At 38.3% G+C, this 22253-nt stretch overlaps 2 protein-coding genes across 2 annotated transcripts in view; one reads left to right on the top strand and one right to left on the bottom strand.

Annotated features, from left to right (window-relative positions):
• The window catches only part of LOC126455600 (formylglycine-generating enzyme), a 133495-nt gene extending 125370 nt beyond the window's left edge, over positions 1-8125 (bottom strand). Inside the window, 1 exon segment of the mRNA XM_050091361.1 lies at positions 7156-8125. Within this exon segment, the coding sequence (XP_049947318.1) occupies positions 7156-7726 (571 nt within the window). The 5' untranslated portion in view covers positions 7727-8125.
• Positions 8126-8158: 33 nt separating this feature from the next.
• LOC126416115 (U8 snoRNA-decapping enzyme-like) lies at positions 8159-19300 on the top strand. The gene is made up of 3 exons (XM_050083641.1): positions 8159-8669; positions 16328-16594; positions 18973-19300. The coding sequence occupies exons 1-3, from the start codon at positions 8460-8462 to the stop codon at positions 19156-19158; spliced, it is 663 nt and encodes a 220-aa protein (XP_049939598.1). The 5' UTR covers positions 8159-8459; the 3' UTR covers positions 19159-19300.
• Positions 19301-22253: the final 2953 nt, after the last annotated feature.

Below are 22253 nucleotides of genomic sequence, written 5' to 3'. Positions count from 1 at the left end.
AGTATGCTTGCTATATGATGGCAACATAAAGACAGCATGCCACAGTACAGTTGTCTAACATGCTGAAATTAGCTATCGGTTTTAACAACAATAGCAGGAAACTTCTAGTACATGGAGAATAAATTCAACAAATAACCCAGGTGTTAGGCTGGAATACCACGTTGGTCAATAAACTGACTGACCTATAACGTGAAAATCTAGAAATTGTGGAAAACCCAGTTTCAGTGTTTCCAAATGTGGCTAACAGATACTGGAAGAGTATCGTTTTAGTAGGATAACGACTAAGGATGGTATTTGACATTTTATTGATAATGATGTTCTTACAACATGTGATGGCTGCATAGTACAGAGTGTATGAGACATATCGTTAAATTTCAAAGGACAAATTGCCATTTATGCTGAAGAGATATTCAATTTGATTAGCTAAATATCCTAAAATTTTGTAGTGAGCTAGTGTGGGAGTGCTATGCAGCTAAGTTTGTGACTGTTGGAATAAGACCTCAGTGAAGAAGATGTAGGTATCTCACCTCCCCTCTCCCAGTTCTAACTTCAGTATCTCTCTGGGAAAACTTTAAATTATATTGACTTTACTTACAAGTAAAACTTTAGCTTAATGTTAAGTGGTAATGGTAATATTGGCCTCTACCAAGAAGTTTCATTTAATTTATCTTCATGTCTCACTGATGGATAGATTTAGTGCAAAAGCGTGACCAAACCCTGATCTTAGTGTTGGGATGTAATAAGACAGCACAACTTCAATTGCACGCAAGAATTTGGAATCACTAATTCACTTCTAGTGGAGCCACTTATGTAATTAACTTTTGAAGATCTATTAACACTAAATGTCATATAGCACACACAAACTGCACAAAGTAAGTTTTACATCACCCTCATAATTTGTATAGTTAGCATTTTTTGATTGGAAAACTCTTTTTCAATATTCGTTTGATGAAAGGAAATTGTTGCATACTGCCACTTAAATGTAAGATAGGTGGAAGTAAACCTGCACTCTCAGTGCACCGCAGCAGAGCGAGCTTTGAATCCAACTGTGAATGGGACAGTGACTTGTCTAGGTTGTCACTATGGGACGTTTTCCACCGAAGTGGTGTACACCAGTGACACCATCCAAATATACAATCCTGATACTAAAACATGAAGGTCTGTCTCATCCTCAGTCAACAACACTAATTGGTGTCTGCTACCTACAACTTATGACTCATATTTACCCTGAGGAGAATACAACAGAACTATGCACTGACTTCTTGGAGGCAACTGGGATGGTTGCATTAATCTAGATAGTAGGCAACTGTCCTCACATGATCAATTTGACCTATATGTATCCATTACAAACATATGCTGCTGTGCCTGGTGCACAGAGAAAAGGAACACCTGGAAAGCAATCTAGATCAATGGAGTTTTCACTGATGGGTGCAGGCTCTATCTAAAACCTAATGGCGACCACAGAAGAGTGTGAGCATCACCAATGCACATCTCAGGCAAGCAGTCCCACAGGTTCAACAGGAAGGGTCAGTTATGTTTTAGGTTGTTATTGTGAACAGATGTCTGAATGCCTCTCATCACTATCCAGGGAAGCCCATTCTCAAACTAAACGTTCCTCCAGGATGAATGAATAACTGACTGGAATGGGAAGACCACCAGTCTCCAAGCGGTGAGTACACATAATGAAGCACAGTGCCTAAAGAAGATGACTGGGTAACTTCTCTAAATATTGTGTATGAAAATGAAATCAACACCTTGGATGAACTCCTGAAATACACAATTAATTTTATTTAGCATCTGTCAGATAGTTGTTACAAGTTAGGTTTCCATATCCTCCAATCTTTAGATCATAATTTTTGTGTGACTAAATAAAGTGACTTGGAGAAGGTCAATGATGCTGATTTCTACACTATTTCATCAACAGAGCCATTTATTGCTGCAGAAGGTTTCATTTCCTTCAACATAATATGGTATACTTCTCAACTGTAAGTGTCTCATGAGGCTTACAGGAAAACCACAGTGATGTGTTCCAAGAGGGTGTTTTGTGCTTTCCCAGTGATTATACCGTAAACTGAAGCATTCCTTTCATTCATGCCTCGGGGTTTCTGTAGCACTGTGTGGATTCACATTTTTGGCCGCACCTAAAATCTTTGCACTCTTGCTGATTAATCACTTGTGGGCAAATTATGCAATCTACTGCTTCACAGATCTCATTGGAAATGTTTACTGGCACCTTCCGATTAATACTCCGTAGTGCTACAGACGAAGAATCAGCCTGAATGATTGTTGCCAGCATCACTCTGACCCATGAAGCAGAGTTAAACTTCTCATCACTCCAATGTCAATAAGTAAAAGCCCTGCACGATTCAACTACTTACAGAAAAATTTTGAGACCCACCACTCGAATGGAAAATATACACTAGTAACAGTTCACACACTGCCTCCAATTAGCTCCTAACAACTTTCACCAATAAAATATCCTCACACAGAAACAGAAATACCATTCAAAGACAACAGGGTAAAAGTCACACAAAGATACCACACTTAAATTTTCCATCAAAACATATATAATTTATTTGCTTTGAGTAACCCTTGCAAAGTCTCATTGACTGAACACCACCTCTAAGTAGCTAATGGCTTCATGCCATGCTATGAAGCCTCTTCCCAGTGAATAAATCTATGTTAATTAAATCACAGCACTTGTCGAACAAAATAGGAAAGCGCCTAAGCTGAATTTCATTTCCATGTATGGGAAACCAGTTTTGAACACTGTGTAGGCTTTTTTTAAGCTAGAAAAGTAGCCATGCTGATCATAAAAGATCAATTCTGGACTTCCAAAGCAATAACCACTTTAACACACAAACTCTGTGCCAGAGGCCCCACAAGGGCTGCCGGCTGACTGTCCAAACTCCAAACCGCTCCATGAAATTAGCCAACATTTAGGATTTTCAGCCACACAGAATTAGGAGCATAGTGTATGCATTTTCATTGTACATTTCCTACTGCCACTTACAACACTTACACAAGGTGCAACTGCCTTCCAAGACATTCATAAGTTTCTCTGAAATTGGTGTTGAAATTTACAGATCATAACTGGGAACTCATTAAACCTCAAACTGGCCTCCTATGCCCAGACCACTACATGTTTTGGATGATTACGGAATGACCAACCTATCAACATGTGGCTAAACAGAAACCCCTTTCTCAAGATATTGTAATATGACCGTGTAGCACATCAATAGCCACAGAACAAGCACACAGGGACGGCTAGGAAATGGTATGCTACAAAGTGTGAAGATTACAGTTTTATTAATATTGAAAACAATCACAACGATGATTATCAGAATTCCACTGCACATGACCTAACTGCTTCAATACTACTTAAGTTTTCATTTCAGTTACAGATTCATATTTCACATTCACAATAATAAATTCATATACAAGATATATTGTTACAACAAAAACTTATTGTCTAATATTTTCTGTCATGTGTTTGGGTATGAAACTATTGCATTATACAGATGACAAAACCAGTAAGCATTCATTATACATTATTTTTGTTACTGTACAAAGTTAAAAAAGTTATATGGCTTTGTTAAATGTGAGGTCTGGAGGTATAAGTTCAGCCATTAACTGGAAAGTGTTTCGTTCTTCACAAGAAGTGAATTTGCATCTGAAATATAGGTAACAGTTGGGTGAACACAGAGCATAGTGTTGTGTTTGTGCTGTTGATGACAATAGAGAGAAATGGGTGATGGAATCGCAGAATTTGTAATCAATCTGTCATTAAAAGAGACGTAATGAGTAAAAAGATAAGTCGGACTCTGATATCGTGCACAATGAAGGAATCTGATATTGCACACAATGAAGCATAGAACTGACACGCAATAAAAGTAAAAAGCAGTCCTATGCAGCAGAACACTGTTTGACCACAATGCGATTGCATTCCAAAATGTTTTGAAACACAGATGAAACAAGCACGAGTAAACTTTTATGACATTCTGGGAAACAGGCAGCTTTAGTGTTCAAAATGTGCAACTGTTTTTTTGCTATAGAGTACAAAACTATTGAGCATCACCTAAGATAAAAGTGTCAAACTGGACTCTGTAGCTGTATTATGGTGTATTATTAGGTGCGCCTTGTCAAGTATGGCGTTGTAGCATGGCCATGCAAAAGCAAAGATCAGTCAAACACGAATGTCAACTGGGAAACTTCACTGTCCCAAGGGGAAAAGGGGGGGAGGGGGAGGAGAGGGAGAACATTGATATGTACCAAATAATAGTGTCATCAGAGCAGAGTAAGAAACAGTGATAAGTTCTCAGTGCGAGAAATGCACAATGTTATGGCCAATACAGAAAGGTATTTTGTGCTGATGTGCTTTAACAATTAAATGCAGAAAAACACATGAAAATATGTAAATCAGAATATAACAAATTTAAAATCACTGATTATATAAATGACCGACACTTGTAATAAGTTCAAAGTTGAATTTGTAGTTTCTGATAATGTAAGTGGGTAAGGGCATCAATGTAGATTACATTTACAGCAAACTTAAGCAAGCGAAGTCAAATGAAGTATGGAACAGTGCTTCGGTTCATTAGTGTATTTTCACTCTCCTCATTGAAGTCTCTTTAAGTTGACCTGTGGCACACTGTGTAATAGTCCAAGCCATTCTCAACTTTATTGCACTTTCAGCTCTAGTAAAATTCACCAAAAGGGGCACCATTATGTGTCTTCCAACAAGGAAATTGTGAATTAGAGCATTAAAATGTTCAGGAAACATTTATTTTCTGTAAAGTAAAGGATAAACATAGAATTTCAGGATTCAAATGCCTTCTTCCAAAAAAGCCAGTGCCCTTTGCTCTTCTAAACTCACGAATAGCAAACAGTTTTCTCTTTACTAAAGTCACTTACTTCAATGGATTTCCCTGATCAGTGTACATAAAGAAAACTAAAGTGTTTGTCTACAGTTCCACAATAACGACATAAATTTGTAAGTACAAAGTTGGTCGATATGATGTTTTCAATGCATTATCAATTTTTTGATTTTTTTACTGGTTTCTTTTTTGACATCAACTACCTACAAGAATGTTTTTCATTCACGGTATGGCAACAAACACATATTATTGAAGCCTATGCCTAAAAGTGTATGCCATGTCAATGTTGAAAGTTCTTACATCAACATTAAATGGGATAAAATATTTATTTGTCTGTATAATTGGTCATGTTTGTAGAAAACATAAATCACTTGTCCCAAAAAATATTGATTTTCTGTCAGGATTCAGTCTGTATTATTCTACCAATGTATTTCATCCGTTTCCAATAGTGAAGAAACATTTCATATTTTGAAATTATTTCTGAATAATATGTCTCACCTGAAGCACTCAGCTGAAGACAGACAGATCTACTAAATTTGTAGGTACGAGATGTCTGAACAGCCATGAGCACATGGAAGCTTGATCAAACGATTCCTTACAATGGTAACTGAAACAGGGTGGAATGCTGCTAGAAAATATGAAAAGTATATGGTAATTACGGTCAAAAATGTGTATCTGCAGGAGAAGTGACAGTAAATAACTATACAGATCCCCTTCTCATTTCATTTATTCATCCAAATACAATGCAATACGACCTGGATATAGTCTATAGATCTGAAAATAGGAAAAAGGCCAATAAAACTAGGGCAGCAACATAGCTATACATGGACTGTGGATTAAATGAGCAATATTATTTCTGAGGAAAGTAAGGGAGCAGATGGAACAACAAAGAAGGAAAAATCTGGATTCTGAGTCTAATGAAATTGCACAGCTTCTCTCTGAATATTATTTATTTCTTCCACTAACCCAACTTCACACACAGGCAATTAGTCTTAAGAATCAGTCAATTAGAGTGAAAGTCACTGCTATTTGAATGAATTATATTTCTTTAAGATTCTTCCAAGGAATTATGCCTTCCATAAAAGAGTATTCCGCGACCATAAGCACTATCTTACATTGAGATTTATGTGGTTGCTCCATCTTAAAATTATTTTGGGCTTCTATGTTGGACTTTTGACTTTCTTACTGATCCGCGTGATTGATTAGATATTTTGTAGTCAAATGAAATTGCGTGTTTTGACTTATTTACACATAACAGCTATTATCAAGCCGCTACAATCTTTTTAGTATTTGCAACAGAGTAATGATCATCTACAAGACACCCTCCATTTTATTACAATTGCGGAATCTATATAACATATACCATTATCAGTAATAGTACCCAAACAGGGCTGATCGAAGCGTTCCATAAGGCATAAGGCTTTGTTAATTCACAGTCAAAGTGTCAACTTTCAACTTTACCTAGACATTGGGTTACACTACAGATCAGTATGTCATCACAACCTACATTCAAAAAAGTAAGAGAAATACAAAACAAGTATTGTCAAAATTCAGTTCTCTTTCTGTTTGCGCACATGTGACATGAATTGGCAAGTTACTAATAGGAAATTTGAGAAAATCTGCCGAAGCCTCCCAAATGCCACATATGTGGACATACCATCTACAGAGAGAAGTCATTTTACCAGAGCATGGGCTTCACAGAAATAAACTCGGAAAATCATTCATTAGTTGAGAAATCCTTAATGCAGTGAAGGCAGTTAAGGACAAGCATAGCATGACCATACTACTTTCACCACCAAACACAGCAATTGAAAATTTCCAACAAGAAAATGAAACAATCACTGACAACAGGTCCAGCACTAGAATCTCCACTTTCCTCAAAAGCTGCTGAAATAAATGATTCAACTAGGGCAGAAGTTTCCAAAGCAGCTTCAGATGAAAGAGCTAGATACTGCGCAACTACGCAGGCCATAGTGAAGCTTATTTCATAAGTGACACCAATCTAAGTTTAAAGCTTTTAAGACTATATGATGCAGACCTACTTGAATGCTGGAATCTCCAACAGGAAGATGCTACAGCAAAGTTTGAGGAGATTTGTTAATATTTCGCAATTTTCTACAAATCTGTGCTACAAATTATATCATAAGTAGAATAAGCACAACACAAACAATGCAGAGAGAGAGAGAGAGAGAGAGAGAGAGAGAGAGAGAGAGAGAGAGAGAGATGTAGCGCGAAGTTGTATTTACGTATCTGATACATAAAATTTAGTAAAACGTACCTCTTATATCCGAATCTGGACCTTCAGGGTGGCGCCAATTGCAGCCCTTCACGGGGAGCCACCAAGGTGCAGCAGCGACTGCCTGTGTTATTTTTGATTTTGTATCTTCACTCAGTAATGACTCAAATACAAAGGAGTCACCGAAAGATTCCGCTTCTGTCTTGTGCCCTGTGCTATTAACGAACAATTCAAACTCTGCATTACTAACTTCGTGAACATCCATGAAAAAATCATCGATCTTCACTTCCCTAGCTGGACCTTCTCCGTCGGCTACAAACAGTGGCTTATTAGTACCCATGGTAAAACTTCCACCTTTAATATATACCATATTATTTGTTCTGGGGTATGGTGACTGCACATTCGACGCTGCGAAATATTTCTCTCTTGCATCCATTTCAGATGCATCCAAGCTATTGTCAGACCTTTCCAAATTCTTAATTGTCTTTCTGTCAGCTGATCCGCAACCGCAACTTCCAGTGTCAGTATCCTTCTGTACATCTATTTCACTTTCACATAACTGGATGAGATGGAAAGACAAAACTAACACGAACATCACCCATTTACAAAACATTACTGCCGTATTAATTAAGAAATATCGACTAACAGACGCTGATAAGTACGAAACACGCAAGGCTCAACCCGAGTAAGTTCAAATTCCCCGGGTTCTTAATTGTAGCAAACTCAATTATTCAGTACTTCACGTCCGTCACTCCCCCAGCCAACCTTGTTTGTGTCTGTGCCAGCAGGGAACTACAGGTAGAAAACAACGTCGGAATCTACGATATCGTAAAATTATCACAACTGATGTATTGATAAGAAAATCTCGTTTTCCCAGAAAGAAAGAAATACGGTTCTTTGCTTCTTCAAATTGAATTTTACATGTGTATAATGATGGTAATATTGTTTCCATTACTTTACAGCTGATTCTGTCAGAAAATCACTACTTGCAGGACATTTAAAATCAGAGATATTTAGTTTCATATATTTTTGGTAGAAATGAATACACAGCACTTATTCATGGAATCTTTGGAACAGCTGCTTATTGTCGTATTCTGCTTTGGTTGTAAAATAAGTGACTGGCACAGGATGTGTATATACAATTCCTGATTAATATTTTCCTCGGACATGTAGTTTTTTCCAGCTGTGTAACTGCTTCATGTTTCAGCAACGTTTAATTTCAGTGACCAGCTGAAGAATAAGTTCTGAGCGTCGAACGAACAGTTGAAATGTGACAACGTTAAACATTGTCAGCTTTGAGTTTACACTGAACTTTTATTTGGAAAAATATTTATTTAGAAACAGAAATGACAGAAACTGGCGATGGGTCATGGGGACATCTTGAAGATACAGAATATTTCGGAAGGATTTCTAGTACGACGGATTACGCTGTTCTCACTAAGGAGAATCTAAAGGAATCCAAGTATGCTACGTGTACACAGGCTGCTCACTGTATGATATACTGTACACACACGCAGCGGATCTTTGATTTATACAGCGCTAGGGCTGCAGTTTTGGTAAGTACACAGAATAACTCTATAGGGTAGGTTTCTCAGGATAAGGTACCCATTTCACCGTGTGTCTCCGACTGGTAACCAACTTGGGCACGTCACGAAGGTTAAAACAGACAAAAACTTATTTTAGTTGTGTCAACATTCAGGTATCACACACACATACCTGGAAGTAACAAATTGTAGAACTATAAAGTGAAAGGTCACATGCCCACAGTTGTACATAAAGTTTTAGTCAGGTGCTAGAAAACTAGTTTCACTAAAAAAGAAGGTGGTTACTATATGACCATAGGATTCACACTGTTAAACTGACACCAATGTCATGCACATGTTCTATGGAACAAGTATTAATATGATTTCAAATATCGCACGTTAGTATGTATGATCCATATCATTTCAGAATATCATAGCACATCATTCTTGCAAAGGGACGCTTGGTATAAATTTTCACTTTTTCGTTTGGCTAGTAGGATGTAGATGCTTTAAAAAAGATCATAGATTGGATAGAACCTTGTAAAGAAAATAATGTGGGAACTACAGATTTTCTTCATAGAGACTGTGAAGATAAAGCTCACCTAGTGGTCTATGTTGGGATAAAGGACTGCTGTTTTGTTGTGACTGTGTAACGTGGTATTTAATGCTTCAGTTAATACCAGATGCAGGTGTAGAAACTTGGATAATAAATCAAAATACTGTGGCTGACACGCACATTAAGTAAATGCAGTGACCAAGACAATCAAAACTCACATGCTCATAAATATAGGGAAGATGTCAGACATTATGCAGAGTTGTGAAACATGTAACACATTGATGGTGTTATGCCAGATGTTCAGCTGAGTTGTAGTTTCCATTTTATGCACAGTATTTTGATGACTGACTCTGCTGTTTCTTTCATGTGCTATTACTGGAGTCCAAGATAGCAAGAATACATAATAGCACAATTCACCACATCTGAAGATAATGGCTGAGTTAGTCGTCATAATATTGTGCAACTCAGCTGAACACCTGAACACCAGCATGGTGTGCTCACACCATTAATCAGTCACAGTATCAGTAAAACCAGAGAGTCCATATGAAACACATTCATTTCATCAGGTGAAATAAACAGCAGGCTTCAAGTAAACTCTGTGGTGGGTCCCTCTTAACATAGGAGAATCACTGGGCAGAACCTCATTCAGTTGTAAGTTAGGAGCACGGTATTTTACCTGAATGGCTAGAATGAGGTCCACTACAATCCAAATGGTTTTCACCGAACACAGCATGCTGTCCACGACTTCAGCTCACTTTTACTATTATCAACACATGCATTAACAGCAAGATTGTTGCAATGTTAACAAAAGAGATGTTGCGTTAGAGTGCATTCAGAGCAAGCATATGTTGCTGCTACATCTCTTTAAAATTGACTTACATACTTGTGTTGCAGTAGATTGGCCATTCATGTAAAGATAAAGAACAGTGTATTGCCTGTTCTAGACCCTTTCTGCACTGTGTGCATGTACTCCATGACTTATGTAGTGGGAATGGCCTGGAAATTTCATGAGACATGTAGTGGGAATGGCCTGGAAATTTCATGAGACAGTCTTCATGTGCTTCTGCATCCTCAATATTATGTAATGTTCTGCCTTAATCAGTACATTTATTTAATAGTTGCTGATATAGATTAGTCTCTGTATACTGGCAGTTAGTGAAAATGTTATCTCTCTGTCTGTCTGTCTGTCTGTCTCTGCTTGTAAATTATCTCCTGTATTCTGATCTTTATGAACAAGTGTAAACTGTATGTTTTTTTTCTGCTACACCTGTTATTGTTTTTACTAAATCTTAGACTCCATAGTAAGTAGAAGATGCACTGTATAGTTGTTGTGTGTATCAACTTCTTGTAATACGGGTCCGCAACCTCTGCAAGTTGTTTAAATGATGTCATGTTCACGTTTATCAGTAACTATTTTACTGCACTAAAAGCGAACATCACATCATTTAAATTTTTTTTTTAGTTTGTAGACCTGTATGACAATAAGTTTCACAGTAAGACAGTTATGGCTAAAAGTGAACGTGATCTCGTTTTTAAAGAAGAAGAAGAGAGAGAGTTGTATCTCTCATGTAACAACTGGTTTGATGCAACACTCCACACTAGTCTGTCCTGTGCAAGTCTCTTAATCTCTGCATAAGTACTGCAACCAACTTCCACTTAAATTTGATTACTAGAATCAATCCTTGGCCTTCCTCTGCAACTTTTACTCTCCACATATCTTTTTCCTTTATCGAACTTAATTTTCATTCCGTGATGTTACAAGATGTGTGTGGTCAAGCAATCCCTTCTTTTAGTCAAGGTGTGCCATGCACTTCTTTTACCTCTAATTTGATTCAGTACCTCTTAATTTGTAATTTAGTCTACCCATCCAATGTTCAGCAATCAACTGTAACACTATGTTTCAAAAGCTTCTGTTCTTTTTTTGTCTGGGAACTTTTTATACAGTGTTTCAGAAGTAATGGTCAATATTCAGGGATATGACACAAATGATCATTCGAAATAAAAAAGCCAAGTCAGCATGTGCTCTAAAATGCATACCTTAAGAACTATGAGCACTTGTTCATCTCCACTTCTTTGAAGCACAACTATTCTAATGAACAAGTGCTCATAACTTTTGAGGTATGCAGTTTAGAACACATATTTACTGGGCATTTTTTCTTATTATGGTACATACTACCACTTCCAAAAATATGAAAAGCAAAGAGTGTGCATTCAAAGAGCAGTCAAAGAGATTTGTTTCACAGTATTGAAGATCAAGAGTTGCTCGTAGCTCTTAAGGTATGCAGTTTAGAGCCCATGTTTAGTTGACATTTTTTATTTCGCATGATAATTCCTTTCATATCCCTGAATATTGGCCATCACTTCTGAAACATCCTGTACGCCATAAAGCTACACACCAGAAAATACCTCCTAACATGTAAACTTATAATTAGTGTAAACATATGTTTGTTGTTGTTGTGGTCTTCAGTCCTGAGACTGGTTTGATGCAGCTCTCCATGCTACTCTCTCCTGTGCAAGCTTCATCTCCCAGTACCTACTGCAACTTACATCCTTCTGAATCTGCTTAGTGTATACATCTCTTGGTCTCCCTCTACGATTTTTACCTTCCACACTGCCCTCCAATACTAAATTGGTGATCCCTTGATGCCTGAGAACATGTCCTACCAACCGATCCCGTCTTCTAGTCAAGTTGTGCCATGAACTCCTCTTCTCCCCAATTCTGTTCAGTACCTCCTGATTAGTTATGTGATCTACCCATCTAATCTTCAGCATTCTTCTGTAGCACCACATTTTGAAAGCTTCTATTCTCTTCTTGTTCAAACTATTTATCGTCCATGTTTCACTTCCATACATGGCTACACTCCATACAAATACTTTCAGAAACGGCATTCTGACACTTAAATCTATACTCGATGTTAACAAATTTTTTCTTCATGTTAACAAATTTTTTCTTCTTCAGAAACGCTTTCCTTGCCATTGCCAGTCTACATTTTATATCCTCTCTACTTCGACCATTATTAGTTATTTTACTCCCCAAATATCAAAACTCCTTTACTACTTCAAGTGTCTCACTTCCTAATCTAGTTCCCCCAACATCAATCAAATTAATTCGACTATATTCCATTATCCTCGTTTTGCTTTTGTTGATGTTCATCTTATATCCTCCTTTCCATACACTGTCCACTCCGTTCAGCTGCTCTTCTAAGTCCTTTGCTATCTGTGACAGAATTACAATGTCATCGGCAATCCTCAAAGCTTTTATTTCTTCTCCATTCATTTTAATTCCTACTCCGAATTTGTCTTTTGTTTCCTTTTACTGCTTGCTCAATATACTGATTGAATAACATCGGGGAGAGGCTACAATCCTGTCTCACTCCCTTCCCAACCACTGCTTCCCTTTCATGCCCCTCGACTCTTATAACTGGCATCTGGTTTATGCACAAATTGTAAATAGCCTTTCGCTCCCTGTATTTTACCCCTGCCACCTTTAGAATTTGAAAGAGAGTATTCCAGTCAACTTGTCAAAAGCTTTCTCTCTACAAATGCTAGAAACATAGATTTGCCTTTCCTTAATCTAGCTTCTAAGATAAGTCATACGGTCAGTATTGGCTCACATGTTCCGATATTTCTACGGAATCCAAACTGATCTTCCCCAAGGTCGGCTTCTACCAGTTTTTCCATTCGTCTGCCAAGAAGTCGTGTTAGTATTCTGCAGCCGTGAATTATTAAGCTGATAGTTCGGTAATTTTCACATCTGTCAACATCTGCTTTCTTTGGGATTGGAATTATTATATTCTTTTTGAAGTCTGAGGGTATTTCGCCTGTCTCATACATCTTGCTCACCAGATGGTAGAGTTTTGTTAGGACTGGCTCTCCCAAGGCTATCAGTAGTTCTAATGGAATGTTGTCTACACCCGGTGCCTTGTTTCAACTTAGGTCTCTCAGTGCTTTGTCAAACTCTTCACGCAGTATCATATCTCCCATTTCATCTTCATCTACTTCCTATTCCATTTCCATAATATTGTCCTCAAGTACATTGCCCTTGTACAGACCCTATATATACTCCTTCCACCTTTCTGCTTTCCCTTCTTTGCTTAGAATTGGGTTTCCATCTGAGCCCTTGATATTCATACAAGTGGCTCTTTTTTCTCCAAAGGTCTCTTTAATTTACCTGTAATCAGTATCGATCTCACCCCCTAGTGAGATAAGCCTTTACATCCTTACATTAGTCCTCTAGCCATCCCTGCCTAGCAATTTTGCACTTCCTGTCAGTCTCATTTTTCAGACATTTATATTCCTTTTTGCCTGCTTCATTTACTGCATTTTTATATTTTCTCCTTTCATCAATTAAATTCAATATTTCTTCTGTTACCCAAGGATTTCTACTAGCCCTTGTCTTTTTAGCTACTTGATCCTCTGCTGCCTTCACTACTTCTTCCCTCAAAGCTATCCATTCTTCTTCTACTGTGTTTCTTTCCCCCATTCCTGTCAATTGTTCCCTTATGCTCTCCTTGAAATTCTGTACAACGTCTGTTTCTTTCAGTTTATTCCCACCTTTTTGCAGTTTCTTCAGTTTTAATCTGCAGTTTATAACCAATATATTGTGGTTGGAGTTCACATCTGCCCCTGGAAATGTCTTCACTGTTTAAAACCTGGTTCGAAAATGTTTATTTTTCAAAAATGCATTTTTGCTATTGACCATCTGTATATCCCCCCTAATTCAGTAATTTGCTGCCCAAATAGCAGAACTGATGCATCACTTTTAGGGGCTCATTTTATAACCTGATTTCGTCAGCATCGCTTGATTTAATTCAAATACATTCCTTTACTCTTGCTGCACTTTTGTTGACGTTCATCTTATAATTTCTTTCAAAAACACTTTTCATTTCATTCAGCTGAAATTTCAAGAGCCATTTACCATCTCTGACAGAATTAGAATGTCATCAGCAAGTCTTAAAAGTTTCTATTCTTCCACCATGAATTTTAATTCCCGTTTCAAATTTCTTCTTGGTTTCCTTACTGCTGTCTCAGGGTACATATTGAATAACATGGGGTATAGACTGCAGCCTGCTTCCTTCTCGTCTCACCCACTGCCTTCCTTTCATGGCCTTTGGCTACTAACCAATGTCTGGTTTTTGCTCAAGTTGTAGATAACCTTTTGTCCCTTATAATTTTATCCCTGCTACCTTGAGAATTTCAAAGAGCGTATTCCAGTAAACATTTCAAAAGCTTTCTCTAAATCCAAGTGTGCCTTTATTCAGTTTATCGGGTAAGATCAGTCAAATTGTCAGTGTTGCCTTGCATGTTCCAACATTTCTCCAGAATCCAAACTGATCTTTCCTTAGACCAGCTTCTCTCATTTTCCATTCTACTGTGAACAATTTGTGTTAGTATTTTGCAGCTGTGACTCATTTAAACTGTTGGTTTGGTGATATTCACACCTGCCAACACCCGCCCCTTGGGCACTTTTTTTTAAGTCTGAGGGTATTTCAGTTGTCTCGTATATCTTGCACACCATGTGGAATAGTTTTGTGGCACTGAAGATAGTTGATTGTGCACAGCTGAGTAAAATTAAGGCACTTTCCACAGCTAATGCAAGAGGCCACATAAGCAAGTCATACCACAGCTGAACAAACATTATTACATCAGGGGCTGCTTGCTGATTCAACAGGAACTGTTGTTTTGATGCCGGGCAATTACACAACACCATATTCAGTTGAGGCACCAGAGTTGAAATATTACCAACTCAGCAAGAAGGCTGAGGCATTGCAGTGTTGGTAGCTCAATTACATCACATCTTTGTGACAGACTTGTTGTGGCTTAAGTGACTGAAACTGGTGCTATAGCAAAATGTGGAGGAGAATGTTAGTATTGTACCGAGATTTACTTTCCATCAATCTTAACTGAATTTGTCAGTACTGGTAAATTCATTTCTCAATTATTTGTTTTTTGTTATCTGTTTTGGAATACCTCCTATTCCTGTGATGATTAAATTGTAACCATGTGTAGATATTCTTTAGAAGGTATAAAACTGTTGTCTTATTTGAAGTCTTGAATCTGTGACCTCCATATCTAATTCCCTGAGCCATTCAGTTGCATCATCCAGTGCATGGTGAATGTCCATTATTTTTCCTTTGTTCACTCAAAGAGAAGAGTTGGCTACAATACCGAGGATTGGCTGTTAAGTGGCACCACAGTCACAGTTTACAGAACTAGTCCATCCTCACATGAGCAGTAGATAACCACATCTGCCTTGATTGGTTTGAATCCAATTCACAATCCTCCATTGACATGGTGGGAGATAAAGTCCTTGTATACCCACATTGAAGGGTTCTCAACTAGAAGTTTGTTGTGTGCTGATGACTCCTGCCACTGGATTTCCCATGAAATGTTGACATTGAAAGAGGATTCAATGGATGAAAATACCTTCATACGTTGTTGAAGTAATGCCTTCATGAATCTTGTACCGAAACGTAAATGTGAATTTTTTTCATTACACAAATTCTATTGAAGCATACCTTCTTGCATAAGATATAGTTTAAGACACATGTGACTCAATTTTGAATTTTATTTGTTTGTCCATTATCCTTTTTCAAATTAGTAAGACTTAGAAATTTGAAAGGAAGAAAAAGGTTGAAGAAATACTGTCCTGTTTGTGACTGGTTTGTATGATTTGTCGTGTTACATTACAGAGATGCTCCAGTATGGAAAACATTGCAAAGATGATGTCCACCATGTTGACAAGTACTTGTAAAGTTCCACAACCATGTCTCCAAAGGGGATTTAACAACATATTACTCTCTCTATATGCATACAGTGTGATAGCTACAATGTTAAAGTTGTAGAGATTAAAGCCGATGCAGTAGCACCTGGCACCTGTGAATGGTGTGGCAAAGGAGGAAGATAGTGGATTTATATGCCGTATAGTAACTTGTGTAGTGTGAAAGTAGGTTTATTTATGATTTATTGAACTTTCAAAGAAATGCAGGAAAAATATGAAGTTATCTCGGATGTTTTTGCTTATCTGGTCACAGCTCATAAATTTCATGTGATAATATAATTGTTCTGAACATTCTACGCACATTATACTCTGCCCTTAAATTCTTTTGCTTTAGTATTTTCACTTCTTCTGCAGATGCAGATGCGATTCGATGGATATATTGGCTTTCCTGGAGGACTCATAGATGAAGGAGAAGATGTTATTACAGGACTGAATAGAGAATTAGTTGAAGAAATGAATATCTCTCCTACAAGAAATTTAATAAAAGATGAAAACCACATAGTTTCTCATTGGAATAAAAGTACAAAATTGGTATTAAACTTCTATGCTGTGGAGGTTACAATGGATGAACTTTTTCATATTGAAAAAAATTCTGTATTTGCACATGATTATGGCACAGAGGTAAGACCATTTTTTACTTGGCATTCTTAAAGCTACAGTGCTTAATAAATCCGCTTGACACACTGCTGGGGAAATAGGGTGCACATTGTCGCAATCCGTGTTGACATATGATTAACATGTGTGTGTAATATCGTGAAAAGTTAGGGTATATGTCACCAGAGGCTTAAACAGCAGCATAACTGGATAAAATTTTCTCAGGGACATTTTATCCAAATTACATTACGTAACTATGCTGCTGGAAAGTCCTGAAGAAAATACAAATAATGGAAGGAGTAAAGGTAACATCTCAATATACATTAGAGTGTTTAGCAGTCGATAGTCGTAAACAGGATTGAAATTGTCATTACACACACACACACAAATCACAGGTAAATGATTATAGAGAGCATAAAAGAATTTAGCTATTTTTGACCCTGAAGAAGTGAAGACAAAGTCGTAAGACACATGCTTTGGCAAATATACAATTATCAATTTCTTAATGATTTAGTCAGTGCAATAAAAAGTTTATTCCAATCGAAACTCATCAAAATTAAGTTACACTTGTGCAAAATATATAGAAACAATAGAAATTTATCAGGGATTTAGGCAGCTGAAAAGAGTCTTTCAAGAGCAAAAATTTTAAGCAGTAATAAAGCATTAGGACAGGAAACAGGCCTTATATATATTGGTATTTGGACAACCGTATTTGCAATTTAAGTATAAAAGTATGAGTAGAGCACAGATCAGATTATTGCATTCCAGAACAGAATAAACTTAAAAGACAGAGTGAGAAGTGAAAAATGTGGGAAAACTGGGTTCCAAGCATACCAGATTAAATGGCTCGACCATGTTGTCAGTATGATACAGACTAGGTTGTAACATAAATTGCTGCAATCCCAGTCCCAAGCAAAGAGAGATTTACATAGAGCATATTTTCAATGGCTTAAATAGTGTGTGTAATCGCAGATGGGAACCTACCCAACACTGCTAATGTATAGTGGTGGTGGTGGTGGTGGTGGTGGTGGTGGTGGTGGTGGTGGTGGTACAAGGGCATGCTGAAAAGTAATGCCTCCCAATTTTGTGTATGAAAAACTCTTAAGACTTTTTAAATAAAACAATTATTAACATTGTACATGTTTATTCTTCATGTCTACATATTTGCAGCCCTCTGTCATTAGAGGGTAACAAAGCGATGTGTAACATAATTATGTTGGTGCATGTGAAACAGAGTGCTGTGATCAGGTTTCGAATCGAAGAGTTCGTCCGTACATGGCGCACCCTCTTTTCAGCATGATAAAGCTGGATCACATATGAGCACTGCAACAATCCAACATCTTGGGTTCACTGTCAACAACCATTCTCCTTACAGTCCTGAATTGGCCCAGTTTGATTTTCATCTGTTTCCAAAACTTAAATAACACCTTTGAGCACTTCACTTTGATAATGATGAAGTGGTGCAAGTGGGAGAAGTGTTTTTACTGCCAGAGTAACTACATCGAGAAATACATATGTAGACATGAAAAAAAAGATAGCATGCTCATGTATAAACATACATTGTTGGTCAAGTCATCTTGGCATTCATATATTTATATAATAGAGGGAAAATGTCTGCTTGTGTCTGTGTATGTGCGGATGGATATGTGCATGTGTGCGAGTGTATACCTGTCCTTTTTGCCCCCTAAGGTAAGTCTTTCCGCTCCCGGGATTGGAATGACTCCTTACCCTCTCCCTTAAAACCCACATCCTTTCGTCTTTCCCTCTCCTTCCCTCTTTCCTGATGAAGCAACTGTTTGTTGCGAAAGCTTGAATTTTGTGTGTATGTTTGTGTTTGTTTGTGTGTCTATCGACCTGCCAGCACTTTTGTTTGGTAAGTCTCATCATCTTTGTTTTTAGATACATTCATATATTTAAGCGTATTGCACAATAGCTACGAACATTTGGTCTGTAAAATACAAATCATTTTGTGTCTGGTTTCATACTTGTATGCAGGAATAGTGTTACCCTCACACAGTAATATAGGATTAGTTTCATTGTTTTGTTTCTTTCATATTAAAAAAATGTGTGATTATTATTCTTAAATATTTGAAATGCATACTGTATGTAGAAATAGCTAGTAATGTTATTTGCAGCAGTATTTTGTGTGATACAATAATTTGCCACTCAAGGTTTACTGTTAGATTCTAACAAGACCTACCCCCCCCCCCCCCTTTCATAGAATGAACATCATATTTTCAATCTGATAAACCTGAATTTAGTTCTACTGTAATTGTTGTTGGTTTAGTTACACATTGAAACCTGTGTAGAGCACATGTAATACAACTCATTCATGCTTCTTAGAACATTTCACTCTTAAGTGTGCCATACTGTGTACTTTAGTAATCTTGTTTCTGTTGCATTAGGTGCTTGGAACTCTGCGAGTACCATTATACACAATGGGTGATGGTTATAGGGGATTTCCAAATTTTCTTAATAATAAATTTTGTGGCAACTCTAAACAGCAGTTGCTATACTCTCTGCATCATCTGGGCTTGATGACAGAGGAGGAGATACAGAATGCAGTTAATGCTAAACCTGTTTCTGCATGATTTATCATTCCATGTGATATTTATTTAGATCCTATTCTACAGTGAAATATTATGTGATTTAATTATACATTCCGTGAACTGTGACATGAGAAGTTATTGTTCATATATTGTTATGTATTTATAAAGATTAATAAATATATTTATTTGACTGTTATATCATGCTAAACTAATAAACGTTGTCTCCTGTAGATGTGAACCCAGTAATGTACAGATTATTTTAAGCCTTTGACTGCCATTTCAGTCATATGTCGGTGACATTAGAATTTTTCTGCTATACACATGTGGGTGACAAACCTTCCTGCTCTGGTGGCCAGAGTAGGTCTTCCTGGGACCATAGTGTTTTAGTTTGAAACTTATTGTTAGTGTTGAAAGAAGCCTGTAAGTGTGTACTTCAAACTTCCTTCAACCATAGAACAATAACACTAGTTAACAAATTTAAACTTCTTTTCTGCATCTGGTTTGTAAATGGATGGATTTACCTAATTTTGGGGTGCGAAATACACTGGTAAAATCAGGTTCTCTATGACATCACATTTCCTAGATACACAGCAGAATAAAAAATGGTAATAGTGAAAATTGACACATTTAAATAAAAAAAGTACACATTTAGAACGTTTGAAATCAATACTGCTTTGTATGTATACATGGGCATGATGCCAATAAAATATACAAATTAGTTCAGAAGATATTTTCACCTTTAATTGTCTTTGGTTTTTTAAAAATACGACGACAGAGCTCTTCTTTTGTTTGTCGTTTCATCACTCTCCCTAACAAGATCCCAGCAGTAGTCACCCATCATCGAAGGGTTCTAATGGCCTTGGTAACGCTGTTCCATGGTAAGAATGTCTTGGTGAAAGTGTTCTCCATGCTCATTGCTTACGGCTCCCAAATTTTCTGGGGAGAAATCAAGGTGAGAATGTAAAAAGTGAATTTTAAGCGACATTCTACACCCCGTGTTCTTATAGTTGTTCAACGCTTCATTCACAATGGTAACATAGTTTTTGTCTGTTACCCAAAAAGCCCTTCACAGTTGCTTTAAAAGAAGACCAAGCACCTAATTGGATATCTGTGAGTTTGGTATCAAAGGCTGGATCTTTCAGAAATTTTCTTATTTGTGGTCCAACAAATACACCCTGTTTCAGCTTTGCCTCACTTAATTTGGGAAACATTTCTTTTAAGCAATTGAAAGCCTCACCTTCATTACCCAGGGCTTTTACAGAGTTCTTGATAAGGCCAAACCTGATATGAAGGGGAGGCAAAGTGATTTTATCGGCCTCAACCAATGGAGTATTGTTCACATTTACGTTTTCCAGGAACATATGACTTCCTTATAGGTCATTCCTGGACTGCATAGTGATTCTTGGTGTCACAGCTGTTCCAAAGGCACAAAATGCAGCAGTATTTCATGAATCCAGCCTGTCCTATAAGGAGTGAAACAACTTTTAAATCTCAGCAAAGCTGCCATTCATGATCCTTATATTTGATTGCCTCTAGCAGCAAAGACATGGTTTCGTAAGTTTTTTTCATGTCTACTGCGTAAGCCTAAGGTACTGTCGGGTTCAGCTAAACTGGTGGCTGTCCGACCTTTGCTTAACGTGATTCAGAAGAATGAAGACCTGCAGTTGAGCAACAATATCTTTATTGCAGGCGCGTACCTGACGACGTCCGGCATGCCTGGACAGATCGGAGCTATAAAATTTGCTTCCGGCCTATACAGAGGATCCTTAATCCTCGGAAACTTCCGTAGTTAGGAGAGGAAACAGTACTCATCCACATAAGTCAGGAGGCATGGAACTACTCACTAACTCAAAAAACAAGGAATAATAATAACAGAACATATATAAAAGCTAGAAAACACAGCACCTCTAGAGGCTGGGCGCGGAACTACACAAACGTCGCGTAAAGTAATTACAACCGCACAGCACTGCAGTGACACACGCGCACAGCACACAAACACACACACACCGGCGAGCTTGAATTAGCGCGCGGGAGCGTCGCTACATCAGCCCCCCGGGCGGAAGCGGAGCGTCGGCGTCGAGATACCGTGCCGGAAAGTGCATCCGACGTCCAGAACGGGTCGTCCTCGTCGGAGGAGGAGGAACAATGTCAGGAGGCGGATGTTGTGCTGCGTTGGGCGGCTGATGTTGAAGAGCCGGCGCCGGAGATGTGGCGTCAGTGTCTGGAACAGCGGTAGATGGATGCCTACGATGAGGTGCCGCTAGTGGGGTGTCAGGAAAAACGTACGCAGGCTTAACCCGATTCAACGCAAGTCGTGGTTTTGCCGTTCAGTAGGATATCCATGGTGTGGGCACTGCGCCGTAGCACTTCATATGGACCAGAATAAGGAGCTTGTAGAGGCGGTTTAACACCCTCAGTGCGGAGCATGAAGTGACGACATTGTTCCAGGTCCTGGTGCACGAAAGTGGGCGGCTTGCCATGACGTGTGGCTTTCGGAGGGCGAATCTTTGATACATGGTCCCTCAATCATCGCAAGAAATCCGGCTGGCCAGTAGCAACTGTCTCTGTGGCATCAGCGTCTACAAAGTCACCAGGAAGGCGCAGTGTTTCTCCATAAACCAGTTCTGCCGCTGTCGACCCCAGGTCTGGTTTGAAAGTCGTCCGTAAGCCTAACAAGACCACTGGTAGTGCGGTTGTCCAGGTTTCTTTGTGGCACATCAGCGCGGCCTTCAAACAACAGTGCCAGCGTTCGATCATTCCGTTGCTTGCTGGGTGATAACTTGTGGTCTTATGGTGGGTGTAACCACAAAACTTGGCCAGCTGTGAGAACAGGTCTGATTCAAATTGCCGTCCGCGGTCAGTGGTAATATGTAGTGGGCATCCAAATCTTGCCAACCAAATCATTGCAAAAGCGGAAGCTAATGTGTCTCCTGTGATATTATCCACCGGCACTGCCTCCGGCCAACGTGTAAAACGGTCGATCATTGTAAACAGATATCTTTGCCCGTTCGAAGGTGGAAGTGGTCCGACTACATCTAAATGAACGTGGGCAAAGCGGGCGGTGGTATTCGGAAATTCGCCGATCGGTGCGTGTACATGGCAGTTAATCTTGCAGCGTTGGCACTGAAGACAAGATT

The sequence above is a fragment of the Schistocerca serialis genome, chromosome 1, assembly GCF_023864345.2.
Source record: "Schistocerca serialis cubense isolate TAMUIC-IGC-003099 chromosome 1, iqSchSeri2.2, whole genome shotgun sequence".
In the NCBI taxonomy this organism is placed as follows: Eukaryota; Metazoa; Arthropoda; class Insecta; order Orthoptera; family Acrididae; genus Schistocerca; species Schistocerca serialis.
Note: the sequence above shows the minus strand (reverse complement) of the source record. Positions and strands in the feature narration are given on the sequence as shown.